The 21,626-nt window shown below is 43.1% G+C and overlaps 1 protein-coding gene across 3 annotated transcripts in view; it reads right to left on the bottom strand.

Moving 5' to 3' along the window:
* The window catches only part of LOC133505555 (ankyrin-2-like), an 89,574-nt gene that overhangs the window by 19,794 nt on the left and 48,154 nt on the right, over positions 1-21,626 (bottom strand). For all 3 annotated transcript variants that reach the window (XM_061828678.1, XM_061828679.1, XM_061828680.1), the window contains 14 exons: positions 21,067-21,221; positions 19,025-19,236; positions 18,726-18,933; positions 18,544-18,640; positions 18,211-18,439; positions 16,586-16,711; positions 16,380-16,502; positions 16,275-16,307; positions 16,180-16,201; positions 4,576-4,653; positions 3,825-3,956; positions 3,605-3,745; positions 3,330-3,540; positions 2,302-2,380 (listed from right to left, as the gene is read on the bottom strand). In XM_061828678.1, the coding sequence (XP_061684662.1) occupies positions 2,302-2,380; positions 3,330-3,540; positions 3,605-3,745; positions 3,825-3,956; positions 4,576-4,653; positions 16,180-16,201; positions 16,275-16,307; positions 16,380-16,502; positions 16,586-16,711; positions 18,211-18,439; positions 18,544-18,640; positions 18,726-18,933; positions 19,025-19,236; positions 21,067-21,221 (1,846 nt within the window). The remainder of the gene's footprint in view (positions 1-2,301; positions 2,381-3,329; positions 3,541-3,604; positions 3,746-3,824; positions 3,957-4,575; positions 4,654-16,179; positions 16,202-16,274; positions 16,308-16,379; positions 16,503-16,585; positions 16,712-18,210; positions 18,440-18,543; positions 18,641-18,725; positions 18,934-19,024; positions 19,237-21,066; positions 21,222-21,626) is intronic.

Below are 21,626 nucleotides of genomic sequence, written 5' to 3'. Positions count from 1 at the left end.
TTCATTTTCCTGTTCAGTCCATTCGGAAGATAAAGAACCGTTTGCTCTTGATTCACCGGCCTGTGTACTTGATGACAGATTTTCTTGCCTGAAGTCTTGGACCAAGTCCTCGTGGAATGTCAGCGCTTTTTCCTTTGGAAATTCTAAAGTGTATTTTGGCCTTTCCACAAAATGAAAGCTGAACGGTGTCTTTAATTCTATTTCTGACAAACTTCTCGAGGTTTCCGGAGATGTTTTGTGAAATTTGCTTTCGGAAGATATATTTGCGTATGTTGATTTGTTTTTCCAAACGGAATCTACAGAATCTTTATGTTGACCTTTTTCCGTTTGTTTGATTGTGTTTTTTCCAAAACGTATTCTTCGAGGATCTGGGTCATCTGTTGATGATCGTAACCCGTCCGGTTGAGGTTCCAACTTTGAAAACCAATAATCAAGAAAGGATTCCTGACTTTCTGTCTTTGCATCAAGGACTGGCGGACTCGGTTCAAATGACACTTGTTTTTCATTTTCATAGTCTCTCTCTTCATCAATCGTTCCATCACCGAATATTTTCATTGATCCAGACGTTTTTCCAATATGGTCGTTCATTTCATCACATCCGCTCAGCCCTATCGGATGTTCGTTCATGTGATTCTGTGACTCAGACTTGTGTACTGAATGAGGCTCATCTCGGGAAAGATGAGCATTTGATATTTTGTAATTGTCATCTTGCACATAATTACGACGCAACGGCAATTTTGTTTGCAAGGTACTAACCTCGACCGGTTCTGTGTCGTGTTGTGTCACTTGGAGTGAGGTTGGATTACCACCTGAATACTGTAAAAAATAATCACAAAACTGACTCATAAGCTGGGATCGGGTTGGTTCAGACAGCAGGAGCTCAAGGAATGAGAAACTGTACTGAGAAGTCTGAGATTGTGGTGAGACTGGACGGCAATCCATATCTGACAATTCACATCCATGATTATATGCGCCTCGTTCTTGCAAAGCCTTTCGATTTATAGAAGACGCTTCTTGCAAATGCTCAAAGGGAAGACTATTTGAAATCAAACTTGAAATTTCTCCCTGAAGAAGTAAACTGTCTGGTAAGGGGAGACCGTCTTTTGCAACTTCAGAATCAGAGGTCTGCGCAAGTTCATTTGCTCCACCGAATTGCTCAGGGGACGGCCTAGACTCTGCGTTTGTTTCAGTAATTTCAGGTGAAGTCCATTCATTTGAGCTTGAAAAGAGTAACCAGTTCTGATCCATTATGGGAAAGTCTGCAGTCAAACCCTTCCTCTTCCAGAGAGGAGAGTCAGGGGACATTGCCCTGTAATCACTGATTGACATGACAGATTCCGGTGATGACGGTCTCGGTAAAGGGTCGTTCAAGGTCCAGAATTCTCCCGGTGAGAAAGCCTCTTCGTCAACACAGGTGTCGTAATCTTGGGACATGGAAGACAATGTTTCATCTTGCTCCGATGATTGTCGTGTATAGGTGGGCGGATTAAGTCTAGAAGAGACGGTTTTTTCTCTGTATTTCTCCCCGTCTGGACTGACTGCGCTACAAATATCGGCGCTTTCCGTTGAGTCATAGGCCATTTGCGTGTTTTTACCATGGTCCGTCAGTTGGTATTTGGTTGTAGTCGCAATGGATTCCCCTGTCTGGACATCATCATCATCATCATCATCATCATCATCATCATCATCATCAATGAAGGACACGTTGCCCTGAAATCGAAACTTAACTTGTGGTTTTGGGTTTTCGTTAGTGATTGTAAATGACTCATAATCCCTGTTCACATTCGGGAGATGTGGGCTCTTGAGATGGCCGTGGAATTCTTTGCGGAATTGGGCTGTGAGTTCATCAACAGACGTCTGTAAAAGTTCACTTTCCACATCTAAATCTGTTTTCTCTTCAATGACCACCAAAGTCTCCGATGAAGCAAAAACGGTTGGACCAGACGTCCCGCTCAACTTTTCTTTGGAACAATTCAGAGTGCCGGTCTGGGGGTTGTTGTTGTATTCGTGAATCTCTTTGAAGTGAGTCTCAGCTCGGTCTGACTCAGATAAGATCAAACTCACGTCACTGATGGATCCAGAAGATGGCAACCTTAAACTTTCCGATGACCACTCGTCTGTTGCGACATTTTGGCTGCATTTCTCTTTGACCTGCCGCTGACCACTACCGTGAAAAGGCTTGAAAACATGAACTTGAATATTGCAGGAAATTTGCTGGTCTTTCACTTTGTACTCTGCATCATAAACACGAGTTGCTTTGCTCTTCATTGCAGCTTGAGTTTTGGTGGGGCGCATACTTACTTGCCCGTCTAAGTTGACAATGCGCGTACGCTCGTGTGAAATGACATCATCTGATGTCCACAGGTAAGGGTTGAGTTCGCTGCAACACACAAAGAAGACAAGACAAAATTTACGTCTCCAACCATCCATCCATTTTTTACTCCTGCTAACAGTGGGCACGAAGCAGGGTACAGCCTGAACTGGTCGCCAGCCGATCGCAGGGCGCATATAAACAAACAACCATCCGCGCTACGGACAATTTAGTCTTTAATAAACCTCCCATGCATGTTTTTGGGACATTGGATGAAAATGGACTACCCGTCTCTTCGCATCGTTGTTCAATGCCGAAGGTAAATGAATATAATTTTTCATTATTATCCTTCAAATTATGTTACACTTCGCATGCTTATTTTGAAGGTAAATGAACGTAATATTTTTCATTATTTCTTCGAATGCTTATTTTTGGCGGCGGGGGGTGCTTGGAACGGATTAGGCTATTTACATCTACAAATGCATTTGTACTTACGAAAGATTCAAGTTATGAAACAACTTCTGCAACGGATTACTTTCATAAGTAGAGGTAGCACTCTATTCCTTGCAGTTCTACTCAGGATTCATATGGTAAGAACTACATATCTGCGCTCATTATTATTATTATTATTATTGGTGTTGTTGTCAAAGGATACAACTACATTACAGATCTATCCCACACATTCGGAAATCCATCCATTTTCTGAGCTACTTATCCTCATGAGGGTAACGGGACTGCTGGAGCCTATCCCAGCAGTCATCGAGCAGGCATGGGTACACCCTCAACTGGATGCCAGCCAATCACAGGCCACTGTTGCGATTTCACAGATTCCAATGCATGCATGTTTTTGAGATGTGGGAGGAAACCGGAGTGCCCGGAGAAAACCCACAGAGGCATGGGGAGAACATGGAGACTCCACCCAGGCGTGGCCAGGATTTGAAACCTGGTCCTCGGAACCGTGAGGTCAACCCTCTACAGCTCACATTTGGACTTCCAATTCATAAACTAGTCCGCTTACTGTGAGATCTCAAGCTCCTCCAAAAGGTCACCACAAATGCTCTCCGAGTGGGTGTGTCCAGTCGGCTCTGCCCATGAAGGAATATCCAGGAGAGACGCTACAGAGAGGTCCTCTTCAGAAACAGCTGGGGGAGGTTTGCGATCGGATTCGACCCTTCTCATAATCCTGGGGCTGTCCACATCCTCTTGCACTGAAGACAGAGCCATTGAAACTGAAGAGAAAATTGGGGAAAATTGAGGAAAACTCTTGGACAGAGAAGAATGACGCAAAACTACCTTCACTATGGTCCAACGTCTTCTCGATCTCTGCATATGTCCTGGAGGTTTGTTCTTGAATGGACTTGTTCATCTGGGTCTCAATTAGATGGACAATATCCATCCGGTTGATCTTAGTCAGTCTCTTGATCAAACAATCTTCTGTGGAATGATCATTTAAAAATATCATTAAAGCGTGAACATTCCCAATGTTCAGGACGGACAAATCCTCCGTCCGTACCTGTGGCATGTTTGCCTTCACGTTCAACCCAACGTTGAAGCAAGGCATGACTTTGCTCCTGAAGTGAATTGGGATTCTGTGACCGAACGATCTGGATATCATCCTCGTTGAATTCCAGTTCCCTTGCCAGCTCTGGGGGAATAGATCACAAAATATGAAGGGACACAGAGTATGTTTTCGCTGACCAAATCATAATAACGCACATTTTAACGTTTTAAATCAGGGGTCTCAAACTGGTGGCCCGCGGGCCACGATATTTTTTGGACCCCACCTCGTTGTTCAAGATGAATCCTCGAGTTTTATTTGAATGGCACTTTTACAATGCTGTGTGCAGAGCTGACGACCCAACCAATCATGGTGGGGTATACGGCTCTCGGGGGTGTGACGTCGACCGGGTTTGATGCAAGCAGCGGAACATTTTTTTATAAGCGTAAATCACGGCAGTGTTGCCGTGGAGAGTTTTATAAATAGTTTTTTTTTTTTTTTTTACTACGTGTTGACACCAGCATCCTTGCGTATCTCATTTTGTTAAAAAAAATACAAATAAAAAAGACGTTTGAGAATATTGTATTTTCAAACAAAATTCTGATTGAAATCGGCAGCTGCTGCCTCCAGCGGCCCCGAGGTCAATTGAGTTTGAGACTCCTGTTTTAAATAAAGAATATATGTAACGTTTTTTTTTTTAAGAATAAAGATTTTGATACTTTCAGTAAAAATGAGAGGAAGACTATCTCCACAAATGTCAGCTCACCAGTCCAGCTGAAGCCGAGGAGATCCGCAATGATAGCTAACGTTTCCTCTTTCCTGTCAGCATCGTCCTGCCAATCCACTAAAATACCACCACAGTAAAAATTTCATATTTTTAACTTTCTTTGCACACGTAATACGCTGTAAACACATCTAAAAAGTGTCATTTTCCCAAGAACATGTCTTTACATATTGCCATACACTTGAAATTCAATGTAGAAATGTAAAAAATAAAGTTTGGATTCATCACTCTGAAGAGTTTCCAAAATATGATTATGTGGTCAAGATCTGCAGGTGAAATTTAGTTCTATTAGTGAAAGAATATCAGTATCAGAGATACCAATAGTCTGCATTAACGTAAAGCTGTGATCTAAAAACCAACATGTCCATTCAATCTTGAGAAAGGACAGAGACACAGGTGAGATGGACATGTAACTCACCGACATGCAAAAAAACAAAAACCCACAACATGCACACATGTGAGGGCAAGAAGACACAGAAGAAAAGAGTTCTTGCATCCGGGAAGAAGAACGAGGAAAGCGAAAGCTCACGTAGATCTGGCCATACCTGCCGAGCATTCCGGAGTTTGTTCATCGGCGATTCTCTGCATGTGAGTTTCCATCGTGTCATCCCGTGTCGGCCCAGATTCAAACACATCCACTGTACCGGAAGAGTGCTGAACAGCTGTCAAAGGATCTGGGTCTGAAACGCTCGAGGCTGGGATGTCGTACATAAAGATAACAGAATCTGGACTCTTGTGACTTGAAGTGCTCATGTCATCAGTATCCAAAGAAATGGACGATTCTTCAGTCGTGCAGCTTTGGATTCCTTTCATTTTCGTTGTTGAGGAATGAAGTTGAGCTGAGGACAAGCTAGATCCAAATGTGGGTTCAGCACTGTCAGAACTACTCCTGCTGTTTTTACCCGAGACTTTATTTGGACCACCATCTGTCTCGGATCTCGTTCTGCCAATCATGGTTGGATCTTCTGTTTCGTTAACCAATTCAGGCTCCGGGTTCTTTGGGGATCTTCCCAGTTTGAAATGACCTTCCTCCCGTGTTTTGCTACGTTGACCGGCAATAGCACGTGTACCCGCAAATGATATTTCAATGACCGAGCGCTGATCTTCTTCCTCATCTTCATCAGCAGAGGAGCAACTCTGCTTTGGATGTGCTAATGGTTCTGCAATGGCGTTTGATTGAAGCTCTGCTATTGTTGAGTCAAGGCCTTTGTCATCACCTTGAATAATTGCCAGCTTCTCGATTCCGGTGGGGGAACCGAGCTGAACTTCTGTTGAGCTACCAAGATCAGCTTCAGAAAGGCGCTTGTCACTCTTTGACTTTTCACACGAGGGTGTCAGGAGAGTCCTGGGCTTGGGAGTCGGAACGCTGACCTCTGTTGGGTACTGCAGGCTCTCCTGTGGAATTGAATCACTATTGCTGAATTTCGGCAACGTGCTTTGAGCCTCCCCTAAAACAATGTCGTGGACTGGACGTCCCTCAATTTGGAAAAATGGATAACCTCCATCGTCTTCATCAACACTTCTGGTCAGATCGATTGCGCCCCCTCTGGTCATTTCAAATAGCTTTTTCTCTTCAAATTTAAACTGATCGGGGGTTTTGTCATCACTCGGTGATTGAGCAGGTGATTTATCGAGTATTTTTGCGTCCTCCGGACAACCGTCGTAAGTCCTCTGTTCATCAGCTTGTCCGTTGTAGGCTACAGAATGGTCACACCTGGATGTACAATATTGTGTTTCTTCAGTAGACACTCCAGTCCAAGGTTCAGTAGCTTCTTGCCTGAGGGTGTCTCTGCTGTCATGATCTGGATGGAGGTTGTCTGTAATACGACTATCAAAATGTGGATCAACAGCGTCTCTCCTCAAACCACGTTCATTGTCATATATTTCATCTAGACTTTTGTCGTGGAGTTCTCGAGACTTTTCACTTTCTGGAAAAAGGTCCTCTCCGATTATTTGCGACTCACATTCTTCCCTCTCTGTGTGTACAGCGAGACTTGAGCCAGCACCTTTTTCTGCGACTGTTTCATCCAAATATTCCTCCACTGTATCTTGCAAAGAAGGTAGCATAGCTTGAGGCGTTTTTACATCGAACTCAACATTGTCAGCATCACTTGTCCGTGTATGCGGGGATGAATCTCGTTGAGTTTTAACTTCCTGTTCCATTTCATCAAATGTCTTAATTTTCGCAGCCATTTTAAACATCTCTTCTTCTGGGGTAAATTGATTGATTGTGGAATGATCCTCGGTGTAATCTTCGTGCAAAGAGGGATATGTATCACCTTCCGTCCGTGCGATGTCTTCTGATTCGTTCTCATCTTTGCAAATATTTGTGTCAAACGCTAGACATGCTTTAAGTTGTGTTGCATAATCCTCGTACAAAACTGCCTTGGCTGGAAATATTCTGTCTAATTGAGTGGGACTACCTTCAAGAGAATCTGGACAGGGGGATTCTCGAGTGGGGCTTGGCTCAATGGAATCGGGGGATTTCTTCGAAGATATATCCTCCAAGACCGGACTTGCCTCCAGGGAGTCTTGTGGATAAAGCTCTTGAACGTGATCGTCCGGACAGAAAGTTGCAAGGTTCTGTAAATCATCTGGCCTTTGTGGTGGAGATGTTCCAATCGCACCAAAACTGAGATCGTGATATTCATTGTTGCATTCACTCATTGTTTCATACGCATTTGTAAATTCTACAGCACTGTCACTGTAGTCACAATAATGCGACTCTCCAGAAGGACACATTGTAGTCGCACCCTCTTCGGCCAGGATATTCTTCCAACTTTCAGCTTCATGTGAAGAACTTCTGTATTTCATTTCCTTTGATCTGGCATCATCTGATAACGGGCTTTTCTCAGAAGAAAATCTTATTGTTTCTCCGTCAACATCTTTTGATATGATCATTTGTTTGCAGCGCTCTAGGACGACCTGTTCTCCTGGGGGGTGTTGTGTCAGCACGGGTTCTTCCGTTAAATAATGGTCTGAGTCACCACTAAGGAATGAAACCATGCCTGACGCATCCCTCTCGGTTTTTGGCTCTGGCCCCTGAAATGGGGCCTCAAAATCTGAATTTGGGGTCATGTCTTTAACTTCGACCGCTTCAGTCTGCATCTGTGTCAGTGTCACCTCATCTTGCTTGTTGGTATTTTTCTCTTTAGTAAGAATAACTTGCTCAAATTTCTCCTGAAGCATGTCCTCTTCTGGAGTCTGATTCGTCACTGGCCTACGCATCAGACATTGGTCTAAGTCACTCTTCAGCAGCGATATCATGCCCGACATCTCCTTGACATCAGGCGGTGGTTGATATGAAGGCTTTCGTCTCATCCAGTCTTCTGTCTCAGGGAGCTCTTTGGTGACGGCCTGACTTTCATCTGTTGTCTGTTTCGTGTCGCCCACTATAACGTCATCAGTGACAGGCTGTTGTTTCTGATAATCATTGTCTTCCTCTGGCCAGCTCGCTGCAGACTGGGCCTCTACAATTTTATTAAAGTCACTAACTTTGACTGAAAACATCCCAGTAATTTCGTCGACATCTTGGGGGGCTTTGGATTCTTCACATTCATTATCTGTATTTTTTGCTTTTATGTCAGATAATGGATGTTCTTTCTCTTCATGATCAGTTACTGTGGTTGCAACCACAACTCGGTCTCTTATTTCACCAGAATCAAATGAATGAATGTCCTCTTTTCGTTTTGCTACGATAACTTGGTCAAACTTTTCCTCAAAAACCTGCTGTGGTTCTTGTTCTTCAAAGTCCATTTCTACGCACTCATCCAAGTCAGTTGTCATCAGGCACACCATCCCTGACATATCTTTCACTGGTGTGGGAGCCTGCTCATTGATATTCTTACCAATGTGGACTTCTTCAAGTAGTTGTTCGTTAATTGTGATTTCTTCACTCTCATCTTTCATTCGAAGGTCCATTGCAAGTCCTTCGCAGTCCTCTCCTGAACTGGAATGAGGTGTCCTATTTTTGTCTCTGAGAAGAGTTTCTTTAAAATATTTCAGTTCTGTGCCAAACTCAGTCTGATCTGAGGCAAAACTGTGAATGTATCTCTTGTTTCCTTTTGTTAAGATAAGTTGTTCAAAATGTTCTTCAATGATACACTCTGGCTGGGGTTGATTCGGAACAGATCTAATTTCTTCGCTCTGATCCAAGTCATTTTTCATTATGGACACCAACCCTGACATATCTTTCACTGCTGAGGCTGCCTGGTTGTCGGTTTTCTTGCCAATATGGATTTCTTGAAGTAGTGGTTCTTCAATTGTGATTTCCTCCGTATAATTGCTCGCCTGGGGAGCCACTGCAGGTTCTTCGCAGTCATCTCCCAAACTGGAACGAGGGGTTTTGTTTTTCTCTCCTCTTATATCAATTTCTTCAAAATTTTTCTGTTCTCTGGAAAACCTATCCTCTCCAGAAGCAAATGGATCAACGGAGTTCTCTTCTTCGTTTGTTTGGATAAATTGTTCAAAATTTTCACCAACGATATCTTTTTGTACTGGTTTATCTGTTAAAGGACTAGATTTGAGACTTTGGTCCAGGTCTGTTTTCAATATGGACACCAACCCTGACATATCTTTCACTTCTGTGGGTGGCTGGTAATCGGTTTTCTGGCCAATGCGGACTTCTTCAAGTAGTGCTTCATTAATTGTGATATCTTTGTTTTTGTTTCTCTGAGGGGCCAATGCAGGTTCATCACAGTCGTCTCTCAATGTGAAAGATGTCCTATCTCTGTCTTCTGTGCTGAATGTTTTCTTAGAATGTTTCTCTTCTGTGCTAAACCAAACTCAAACGGGTGAAGGTCTTTCCGTTTCCCCTTTGTTAAGACAACTTGCTCAAAATTTTCCTCCATTACATTCTCTTGGGTAGGCTGATTTGGTACAGAGCTCATTTCTACGCTTTGATCCAAGTCATTTTTCATTATGGACACCAACCCTGACATATCTTTCACTGCTGAGGCTGCCTGGTTGTCGGTTTTCTTGCCAATATGGATTTCTTGAAGTAGTGGTTCTTCAATTGTGATTTCCTCCGTATAATTGCTCGCCTGAGGGGCCACTGCAGGTTCTTCGCAGTCATCTCCCAAACTGGAACGAGGGGTTTTGTTTTTCTCTCCTCTTATATCAATTTCTTCAAAATGTTTCTGTTCTCTGGAAAACCTATCCTCTCCAGAAGCAAATGGATCAACGGAGTTCTCTTCTTCGTTTGTTTGGATAAATTGTTCAAAATTGTCACCAACGATATCTTTTTGTACTGGTTTATCTGTTAAAGGACTAGATTTGAGACTTTGGTCCAGGTCTGTTTTCAATATGGACACCAACCCTGACATATCTTTCACTTCTGTGGGTGGCTGGTAATCGGTTTTCTGGCCAATGCGGACTTCTTCAAGTAGTGCTTCATTAATTGTGATATCTTTGTTTTTGTTTCTCTGAGGGGCCAATGCAGGTTCATCACAGTCGTCTCTCAATGTGAAAGATGTCCTATCTCTGTCTTCTGTGCTGAATGTTTTCTTAGAATGTTTCTCTTCTGTGCTAAACCCAAACTCAAACGGGTGAAGGTCTTTCCCTTTCCCCTTTGTTAAGACAACTTGCTCAAAATTTTCCTCAATTACATTCTCTGGGGTAGGTTGATTTGGTTCAGACCTCGTTTCTAGAAGCTGATCCAAGTCATTCTTCATTATGGACGCCAACCCTGACATATCTTTCACTGCCGTGGCTGGTTGGTTGTCTGTTTTCTTGCCAATACGGATTTCTTGAAGTAGTGGTTCATCAATTGTGATTTCTTCCGTATAATTCCTCGCCTGAGGGGCCACTGCACGTTCTTCGGAGTCATCTCCCAAACCGGAACGAGGTGTCTTATTTCTCTCTCCTCTTATATCAATTTCTTCAAAATGTTTCTGTTCTGTGGAAAAGCTAGCCTCTCCAGAAGCAAATGGATGAAGGACTTTGTCTCCTTCGTTTGTTTGGATAAATTGTTCAAAATTTTCATCAATGATATCTTCTTGTAGCGGTTTATCTGTTAAAGGACTAGATTTGAGACTTTGATCCAGGTCAGTTTTCAATATGGACGCCAACCCTGACATATCTTTCACGTCTGGGGATGCCTGGTGATCTGTTTTCCTGTCAATGTGCACTTCTTCAAGTAGCGCTTCATTAATTGCGATGTCTTCGTTATTGTTTATTTGAGAGGCCACTGCGGGTTCGTCACAGTTGTCGCTCAACCTGGAAGAAGACGTCCTATCGCTGTCTTCGGTGCCGATTTTTTTCCGAGAATCTTTCTCTTCTGGACTAAACCCAGACTGAAACGGGTGAAGGTCTTTCCCTTCCCCCTTTGTTAAGATAACTTGCTCAAAATTTTCCTCAATTACATTCTCTGGGGTAGGTTGATTTGGTTCAGACCTCGTTTCTAGAAGCTGATCCAAGTCGTTTTTCATTGTGAACACCAACCCAGACATGTCTTTTTCTGGTGCGGATGCCTGTTTATTGGTTTTCTTGCCAATATGGACTTCTTCATGTTGTGGTTCATCAATTGTGATTTCTTTATTGCCGTTCATTCGAGGGGCCACAACACATTCGTGGTCATTTCCCAAACTGAAATGAGGTGTCTCATTTCTGTCATCGCTCGTCTCAGTTTCTTGACAAAGATTCTGTTCTGTGCCGCACTCATCCACATCAGAAGCAAATGTGTGAATATCTTTCTGTTTTAACTTTGTTCCAATAATCTGTTCAAAAGTCTCCCCACTGAGACAGTCTTGCAGCGGTTGAGCTGTTACAGGACTAGATTCAAGACAATGATCCATGTCTGTTTTCATTCTGGACACCAAACCTGACATACCTCCCATTGCTATGGGTGGTCTGCCAATGTGGACTTCATCAAGTCCTGGTTCATTGGTTGTGATGTCTGTATGATCATTGTCGACCAAAGGGGCCACTGCAAGTCCTTCATCGTCATCTCCCAAACTGGAATCAGGTGTCTTATTTCCGTCTTCTCTCATTTCATTTAGTTCCAAATGTTTCTGTTCTGTGCCAAATTCAGCCTCATCTGAAGCAAACGGATGAATGTTTTTCTCGCTTGCCTTCGTTTGGATCATTTGTTCAACATTTTCTTCAATAACATCCTCTTGTAGTGGTTGATCTGTTATAGGAGTAGAGTCCAGCCATTGATCCATGTCCGTTTTCATGAAGGACACCAACCTTGACATATCTTTCCCTGTTGTTGGTGGATGGTCATCTGTATTTTGACCAATGCGGACTTCTTCAAGTAGTGGTTCGTCAGTTGTGATCTCCGTACTGTCATTGTTCACCCGATGGGCCACTGCAATCCCTTCATACTCACCTCCTAAACCGCCACGAGATGTCTCATTTCTGTCTTCTCTTTTATAACTTTCTTCACAGAGTTTCTGTTCTGTGCCAAACCCGCCCGTATCAGAAGCAAATGGATAACTATCTTTTTCTTGTCCCTTTATCAGGATAATTTGTTCAAAATCCTCCTCAATGATATTCTCTGGTGTGGGTTGATCCGTGACAGGCGTAGTTTCTAGACAATGATGCAGGTCACTTTTCATTAAGGACTCCAACCCTGACATATCTTTCACGGTAGCAGAGGGCTGGTAATCTGCTTTCCTGCCAATTTGGACTTCTTGAAACAGCTGGTTCTCAAATGTGCTCTTTTCACTTCCACTATAACATTCTGAAAACAACGCATGGTTTCTATGATGGCTTGTTGGGTGCTCCTCTCTCTCATCATCCACTACTTCATCGTGCAAACAAGAACGTATCTGATCATTCACTTGTATGGTCTCTGGAAATCCGTAGTCCCGTGCCCAACTTGAATGATGTGTCTTGTTTTTGTCTCTTCCAGGAACAGCTTCTCCAATTTTATTTTTCAAACGTTTCTGGTCCGTCGGCCTGGCCTCCGGGAACGTATCGGAGTCATTGTTGACTGATGAAATCTCTGAGCCAATTTTGACATCTTTTGATTTTTCACATTCGCTTTCTGCATCTTCAGCTTGCATTTTCCATGACTGATCTTTCATCTTTTTATGGTCAGTTTCTTTTTCTGTACTGAAGTCCGCACTACCAAATGAAAATGTGCAGCTATTTTTTTCCTTTTCCTCGCTTCGGATGGTTTGCTCAAAATTTTCATCAGTAATAACTTCGTGTTGTGGCTGATGTGCAACGGGCCTGGTTCGTAAATACTCATCCAAGTCACTTTTCATTAAGGACATCATTCCTGACATATCTTTTGCTGACATGGATTTGTGCCCATCTGTTTTCCCACTGATTCGGACTTCTTCAAGTCGTGGTTCGTCAACAGGGATTTCTTTAACTTTGTCATTGTTCACCTTATTGGCAAATTCAAGTTCATCAACCATTTGATTCTCAATCGGATAAATAGTTTCCCTGAAAGAACTGCAGATTGGTACTCTATCAATCAAAGTCTCATCCTCATATCTCTCCGGCTGAACGCTGACATCTAAGACTGTGGATGTTTGCTTGAATAGCTGGTACTCGGGACTTTCTTCAAGCTCAGCCTTTATGTCAGCACTGAAGTCTTCAGAAGGTCTGCGGTCGGGGCTTATCTGCAAATCATCAGATACCGTCATTCCGGTGCTGATAGATTGCTCTTCAACTTGCATCATTCCCCAGCCCTTCTCCGACAGTAGTTCTCTCTGAGGACTAGCCCGAGACTGATCGTGCTGAACTGGATCAGCATTGTCTACTTTGCTTCCAAAAGAAACGCTATCTGATATTTCCTGTAATGCATCAAAGGACTTGTCACGTGAAGTTTGAATTTGAGTTTCTACTTCCTGCCTGGTGGCGTCATCTTTGAGAGCGACCGCTTCCGGTGTCGAAGTACCTGAAGGAGCAATGGAGCCGTCCTGAAAATACCCATCTTGACATTTTGAAGCCTCTTTCCCAGACTGGAATGCTCTCATGAGCTCCTTAACAGACGTACTTTCCTTTTCCAAAGGCTCACTTGACTTTCTGTGTGGGTGAATGCCTCCATCATCACAAAATGTAACCGTCTTTCCAACAATTGCATCCGACACTAAAAGTGATTCTTTTGAGGTATCTTTAAGTATGCCTATTGGTGGACTTCCAAAGTCAGCTTTGTCACTTTTCTGAAAGCCATTCTCATCATGGGGAACGCTGGGGCTCTGACTTTGGGATTTTTCTGATTGTGGACTTTGGTCAGTCCCATTTTTCTCAGCAAAATGTGCTGATTCACTTTTTGGTGTGGAGTCACACGAAGCCAATGCTTTGTGCTCAAAAAGCCCTGATTTATTTTTTGAAGGGTCCTGGCCGACCTGGAATGCTTTCATCAGCTCCTTAACAGACATAGTCTCTTCTAACCTTTCCGTCTGAGATCTGGGAGATTTGGGAACGCTGGGCAGCTGAGGTGTTTCACTTTCCATCTTGGTTTTTGTGAGGCACGATTTTGGAATCTGTACCTGAGTGTGTTTTTGCCCCTCCTCTCCTATGACTTTGTTTTGGAAGGCTTTCACCCGGTCTTTGATTGATCCTATGGGTGTCTCGACCACACGAGGGGAAGATGGCAAATCTGTCGCTGGCGTGAGAACAAGGCCACTCTCATTCAGAACAGCATCACCGTCCAAAGACTCCTCAGAGCTCATCCTTTCTAACTCTCCCTCGGAGCTACTATATCCAGAATGTTCTCTGTCTCGTAGCTTCCTCCGAATGGGTTTTTTGATGTCTGGTGGCCTTTGTTTACCCTTAGAATTCACAATAGGCTGTTCGCTAGTTCCTCGGGCAACCTCTTCCTGAGAAACAACCATCGATGCACCTTCCTGTTCCAATTTTTCCATGCTTGCCATGTCTATGTCCTCTGCGGGGGGTCCACCTATAGTGCTCTTGAATGTTGAATTCTTTACTTGAAGCGACTCAAAGGCAGAGAAGGTATCTGTTCTTGGACTATCATCTTGCGCTTGCTCGTTAGTCTTCCTCATCCTGTTATTTTGAAACTTTCCACACCTCTCTTGGATTTCATAGGTGGCCAGAGTCTCCTTTTCTTCACTCCACCCAGAACCGCCTGCCTCTGAAATTTTCAAGTGATCCACTTGCTCAGAATTCAAAACGGGAATTTTTACGTCTGACGTGTCAGAGAGAAGATCCGGGCTTGCAAGGGTTGCAGGATCCAACGGTTGACTCGTTTTCAGTGAGAATGTCTCCACTGATTCGGATTCATCATCTTGAGTTTAAACAGTTCACCAACCAAAAAAGGGTAAATGACATAAGGGACAAATGAAGTGGGGAAGAGAGACATCAGAAAACTTTCATCAAGACAATGTCGTTAAAAGTCAGTCTGAGTTCAGAGATCAAGGAAGGCTGATAAGACAGGGAACAAAGTCTTCATTGACCAAAAAAAATGGGGGGGAAACAGAAAAAGTGATCCAGAATCATTTTCGGTGAGTAGAGCAGCAATAGCAAAAGCAAAGCCAACAGAAGTACTAAAGGAGTCTGAACGCTTTTAATAACCGTTAACAATCGTAACAGTTTGCCAATAAACAAACGTGCAAACCAACGTAAATGAAAATCACCCAAAAAAAAAAAAAACCACACAAACAAACACAGAAAACGAAACATTGGATTGGAGCAAAGGGACAGGAATGAAATCTCTCAAGATTGCTACTGACATGGAGAGTCACGTCTGCCGACAAATGAACTACTCAGGACTAGAGGAAGAGTTTTCTGGAACTCATTATTGACTCCACTCCACCTCCCCCAAAAAGATTGAATCTGCTTTCAATTAAAAACAAACCCAAAAAATAAATAAATAAATGCAGAGAACATATCGTGAAATAAAATAAATGACTGCTTTTACTCTACAGTAATGAAAAATATGTCTGTGGATGTCAATTAAAGCGCAGCGAATAGATGAAATGGCAAATAAGTAGCAAATAAACGTTTTATTGGGAAAAGTGATAACAGAAGCCAATATAAAATGTAAAAAATCTGCAGGATGACAACTAAATCTGTTCTAATATTTCTGTACGTGAATATTTTTTTTTGTCCCTGGTTCCTTAATGAACACTTGAACACTATTCTAAATATTGTTATTCTCAAGGTACGTTTGAGGTCAAGTTGCAAGGTATGTAGGATGGTTTCAGTAGATTTCAATAAGTACAATACATAGAGGTAAAAAAAAAAAAAAAAAAAAATGACAGCGGGAAAGGGATGCAAAGAAAGAACTTAGAAAAAGGGAAATGCACAGCCATAGCGTAGCTGCTAGTAACGACACGTTAACACAGCAAAGAAACAGTGCATATCTTGGCACATACATCTATTTTAGATGTCTTTGTCATCAGTTATCTGTTGATAATCTCATTGTTATCATCATGATTATGTATTGTGTCCTATTCGTAATGTGGAATTGCAAAGGAAAAGCACGTCCCGGATGACGGGAAAATATTCAGAGATGCTTTTCACGAGACTGCGACAATTTGATATGTGCTAGAATCGATTTCAGAATATGTCAAAGGTGACAGAAAATGACAGGCCACTCCAATGCACGCGATGATCGTCTGAACTGTATCGCAAATTTCCCCAAATTGTAAAAGCGTTACTTACATTTCTTGTCACTCTTGTCACTCTGCACGAGAAAGTAGAATATCAGCAAAATGGAATTGATTGTTGCGGTGGTGCCTCAGGAAGGTTTTGCTTACCTCGTCGTCCATGTCCTGCTCGGAATCAGACTCCTGCGAGAACAAATATTCGGTCAGGGGGAAACGGCACATCAAAAATCATTTTAAATCCGCTTCGAGACTGACCTTGGAATATATGGGGAGGGTTATGTTGAGGTTGCAGATGGCGTTGTGGTTCAAACTGCGGTAGGTGCGCGGCTCTTTGGTGAAAGAAAGCCGACCGCACGGCTCCTGTGCTGTGTCTCGAATCTGCGCGCACATAAAAACAAAACACTCAATGAAGAAACTGATTAAAAAAAAAAAAAAAAAAAAAAGCCTGCATCATAGCATACTTTAATAAAGAGGGCGAGTCGGTTCTCTTTGAAGGCAAAGAAGCTGAAGACGTGATGCTGCCCGCTCTTGGTCAGAGGGACCAAGTTTCCAAAACAGTCAGCGAATATTGGTTTTCCTTCCAGGACCTGAGCCAATAAAAGAAGAGTTATCATTTTTTTTCCCCAACCACACTATTCAAACAAAAACGTCTGCGGCTTTTCACATTACGCACCGGTAATAATCATAATTCAGTCCCTCTTAAACTGTACATCGCACAAGACATCATCCCCGTGTGGCAAAACCTTATTAACAAACATCTTCCAAGGTGGTGTCAGGACGCCCATAGTTTGGTAAACCAGGCGTCGTGAGTTGGATTCTCACGTCGGGGGCTTGCGTCAGGAAGGGCATCCGCGGTAAAAACTGTGCCAAACACTTGTGAACGTTGTAACTGAAATGACACGCTGTGACGACCCCTAACGGGACGAGCCGAAAGAATGTTTTCAAGGTGGTGTCATCGAATTAATTCATGGGAGAAACTCGGCCTTTCCCTGACCTTGTCAAACGTCGCTTCAGGACAGAAATCATTGACGTTAAAGTCCTGAATCTCAAGACAAAATCCTTGACGGACCAAAGACGCACAAAGAAGAAAGTGCAGAATTCTCGAAACGTGGCCAAGCAGACCAAAGTCTTTTCAAAGTTTCTTCGTGCAGTTGTCTGCTTCACTGTATTTTGTCTTGGTCTCGGACGCGAAGTTCATTCGGACTTAGTTTTCACCGCGTTTGTTGACTGCGCAACGAGTTCGATGGAACTCAATCTGAAAAGAACGGGTGAAAAGACAATCTGAAAATGTCACGTCTGTTCATCGAACTGAGCGATAGTTACCAACTTCGACCAAAATATGCCAGAGCCGACAGCGCGCTAAGAGCTAACCACAACCATTTTGAAATTTGAAAATGTCAGTACAGGAGAACTGCGAAGGTTAAATGTAATCTCCGTTCTCAGAACTTGGAATCTCCTCTTCCTCAAAGTTGTCTTTGGGTAAATGTTTTTCTATGATTTCTTTTGTTTTCCACCTTTTCATACAGGTGTAAAAAATGAGTTAGCCATCCATCCATTTTCACCCTGAACTGGTCGGCAGCCGGTCGCACGGCACCGACAAACAATTCACACTCGGGGCCTTCAATCAAGGAGTCTTCAGTCAACTCACCAGGCCTGTTTTTGCAATGCGGGAGGAGAAAATCCAAACGTGCACGGGGGAGAACACGCAGACTCCGCACAGGCGCGGCCAGGATTTGAACCCCAGATGTGTTAACCGGTCATCCACTTCCTCAACCAAAAATAAGTAAACCGTTCTTAATTTTAAAATATGAAAAACTCTTTGCATCACAAACGCATCTGACACATTTCTCTGAGGACGCGTCGAGAGATATTGGCGTCTCGCTGCTTTTCCAAGTGAAGTCCTCATCTTGCAACTTCTTTCTTTCTTTCTTTCGGGATTGTGTCTTGTGCAATTTTAGTTCAAGCTCCAAATTGTATAAAGTTCCACTGGATATGAACATTTTGGCCGGACAGTAATTTATCTTCTCTCGCACGACCGCAAAGCCTCTCCCGGCTACAATCGGGCCCACCCGGCACGACATTTCACCTCAACATCTCGGCTTCGCGCGACTTCGGTGAAGTTCTCTTGCTGCTCCAGCGTTTTGTCCATTTTGTCATCGGTCATGCAGAAACAGCGAAGTCGTGCCTCGATGGGGTCCAAGGTCTTGGCAAAGATGACAAATTTGGCCATATATGGGACACAAATGATCTCCCTGTACAACTGAGAGCCAAAACTAACTGAATCCTGCACTTGTCGGCAGTCTATCAGCCAGAATCTAAAAAATGTGAGTGATACTTTGAGTCAGTGACATTACACTTTTGTAAAAGTATAAAATTCATCATGTTACGTGAACAAAGGGATGTACTACATGAGCTGTACCTTGCCGACACGTTGGTCGTGAAGGAAACGCACTGATTGACGAAGGTGAGCGGTGTAGAGCCAGTGATGTCCTCCCACTGAGCCGGCGTTGTCCCGCCTGAAAGAGAAGCAGTTTCTGTTATTCAAGTAAGATAATATACACCGTGCGTATATATATATATATATATATATGTCCGATTTACCCGTTATACTGCAAAGCAAGCGTAAGGTGGGCGTCTCCCCGCTGTACACAGATGCGACCCCTTCATTGTTTGAGGTCTTGGGGATAGGGATTGTCATGGTGATTGGTTTGTGGAACTTCCTTCTTCTTGGTTCCAGTGTAACAATTGGACTGAATGTCGCCTTGTTGCCAAGGACCTTTCTCACTAGATCAACTTCAATGGGTTGCGCCTGAGACATTTTCCACCACAAGACAAAAATGCCTCAGCTTTTGGACCACGCCGCATGAGTCTAACCAAAGAGATCGTGCACTTGTACAGACCTGCAGCCCAACTCGGATCTTCTTAGTGAGGGCTCCTTCAGGGAAGACCGCCTGGACCTGAGGAACGAGAGTGCTACTGAGGACGCCGCCCTCCGGGCCGATCAGATGGCTGTCCTGCTTTATCCTCGACACCACGGCAAAATACTGTGGGAAGTCTCGCGTGATGATGCGGCAGATTCTTTTCTTCTCGAGCTCCTCCGGGGAATCCAGTTCTACGAAGTTCAGGGAAAGTCAACATGAACAATGGCGAATCTCAAGGCTTGTGAATGGTGGTGGTAAAGTTTCACATTCAACAAAGCTGAGAGGAGACCAGGACTGTGAGGTGTTGTTGAGACCAAGATCAACGATGGTTGAGACTAACACCGGTTTGAAGACGCCTGGATCAGACGACAAGACAAATGTGGTCTCTCACAATGTCAAACTACAGCCATAAAATTCTGCTGTTCCCTCCATTATAAGACTGGCAACACTCCACAAAATATTTTGGGATAACGCAATCGTCTTATACGACCATTGCGCTAATCTTGTCAAATCAATGTGACCGTTACCGTGGCAGCAACAACAATACTAGTTCTGACTTGCGGTAATGTTTTGGGTGGGGTCATCCCTGGGGGTGCCGGAGAGGTTGTTTGGGTTGTCCATCCCTCAAGGAGAGCTTGAGGTAAGGTTCCCATACTGCTAGCAAGCTAGCAAAGTATTGTAAATGTGGCTAGCTTGATAGCTAGCGCTAATATTTGTATATTACACTCGTGTCCTGTAGATTCATGCCCCAAAGTTTCAGTAAACATTTGTTTTTGTGAGTGAATAATGTTGCTAACGGCAGCCAAAAGAGTCGAGGTAAGACGCAATCCTACTGTTCGACCTCATGGCGTTGAATCGGAGCGCTCTTGTTGATATATCACACTAGATATACAGTGATGCCTGGGTTCTTGACCACAATCCGTTCCAGAAAACGGTTTGGGAAGTCATTTGTTCGAAAACCAAATCGATGTTTCCCATTACAATGAATGGAAAAAGAAATAATCCATTCCAAGCCTAAAGAATTTGGCTTTTTAAATATATATATATATATATATATATATATATATATATATATATATATTTTTTTAGGTTTTCCTGACAATAAACTGCATAGTAGAAATACATGTATAGTTTAAATACTTTACATAATAAAATAATTGAAGAAATATATTTATTTTTTGCTTAAAATGTATGCTTTAGTAGTAGAGTACGCTAGGCTGGGAGCGGATTGCCGTATCTGTAGCGACTCGGCCCCTCGGCCTTGTAAACTATTTTTATTAACAAAAGTGCCGAATAACTTCAAACAAGCAACTTGTCTTCTTTGGAGCCATGATTGGGGGTGAATACCGTAGTCCTCCATAAGAAGAAAAACAAAAGTCACTACCGGGACACGTCTGTGTACAGAGGCTGCGCTATACAAAAAAACAAAAGTGCGCTGGTTGCGCCGCCCGCATAATGTCATTTCCGTTTTGTTTTTTTTTTTTCGCGGGGCGTTCAAATTGCCAATAAAACATCTCGTGGGTGGGTCAGCCGCTTGCGCCGCGAGCATGATGTTATTTCCGGGCTTTTTCGGCGGCATGGGAATTCACAACAAAGCGCGTCGTGGGGCAGCTGGTATGGCCGCCCGCAACATGTTATTTCCCATTTTGTCGGGGGCGATTTTTGGTGCGAAAACAGGAGCAAAAAAAATCTCGAAATTTGAATTCGAAAACCGATTTGTTTGAAAATGGGGACGTTCGTCACTGTACAACGATATAAGATATAGCCCCCCCCCCAAAAAAAAAAAAAAAAAAAAATCAAAACGTGCTCGACTTTTCATTTTGGCTAGGTCCAAATCGTTGGTCGCGGATTACGTCGTATTAAAAGGAGTTTGTTGTTCCCGACAAAATATGTCCAACCTGATCTAAGGAAGACGAGAACTGATCCGGGCCTGTAAGCCTGTACAAATGACTTTCTTTTCTGGCGACGTTTTTTTTTTTTAATTTTACACGATCAGCGATTGAATGGTTTTGAACCCTCACTTTCATCCATTCCGTTGAGTATCTGGTTGAGCTCCTCTTCGGTGAAGTCACAGTGGTGCTCCCTCCAGTTTTCTCCCGTTTCACTCCTCAGGATGACCAATTCCCTCTCGGTGCCTCGCAGGGCAGCAAAATGTGGGATCTCCACAATTACGGGACTAATGGGAGAAACACAATCGACAAATTACAACGATTGCATTTGATTTGATAAACTTACAGTATGTCCAAGGCCGATGGGAGATGGATGTCATGTGATGAAGCACCTGAAATAGCATTTCAATAATATTCCAGTCGGCGTATATCATGCAGGACAACGTACAGAGGATTCGTGTCGAATTAAAAAAAAAAAAAAAGAAAAAGAAAAAGGAAATAATTTCATTTTGTATGAGGTAGTTGCAAAACGACCAAAAACAAGATCAGCGGATAAACAATACAGCACAAAATCAGGGGATAAATCATAAAATGGCAAACGATCAGCACATTTGAGACAAGTGCTTGAAATATTAATTAGTAAAGGCATCATTTTGGTCTGAACAAACACAATTTGGTTGTCGTGCGGTACG

The sequence above is a fragment of the Syngnathoides biaculeatus genome, chromosome 9, assembly GCF_019802595.1.
Source record: "Syngnathoides biaculeatus isolate LvHL_M chromosome 9, ASM1980259v1, whole genome shotgun sequence".
NCBI classification, from domain to species: domain Eukaryota; kingdom Metazoa; phylum Chordata; class Actinopteri; order Syngnathiformes; family Syngnathidae; genus Syngnathoides; species Syngnathoides biaculeatus.
This window is presented reverse-complemented; position numbering and strand designations above follow the sequence as displayed.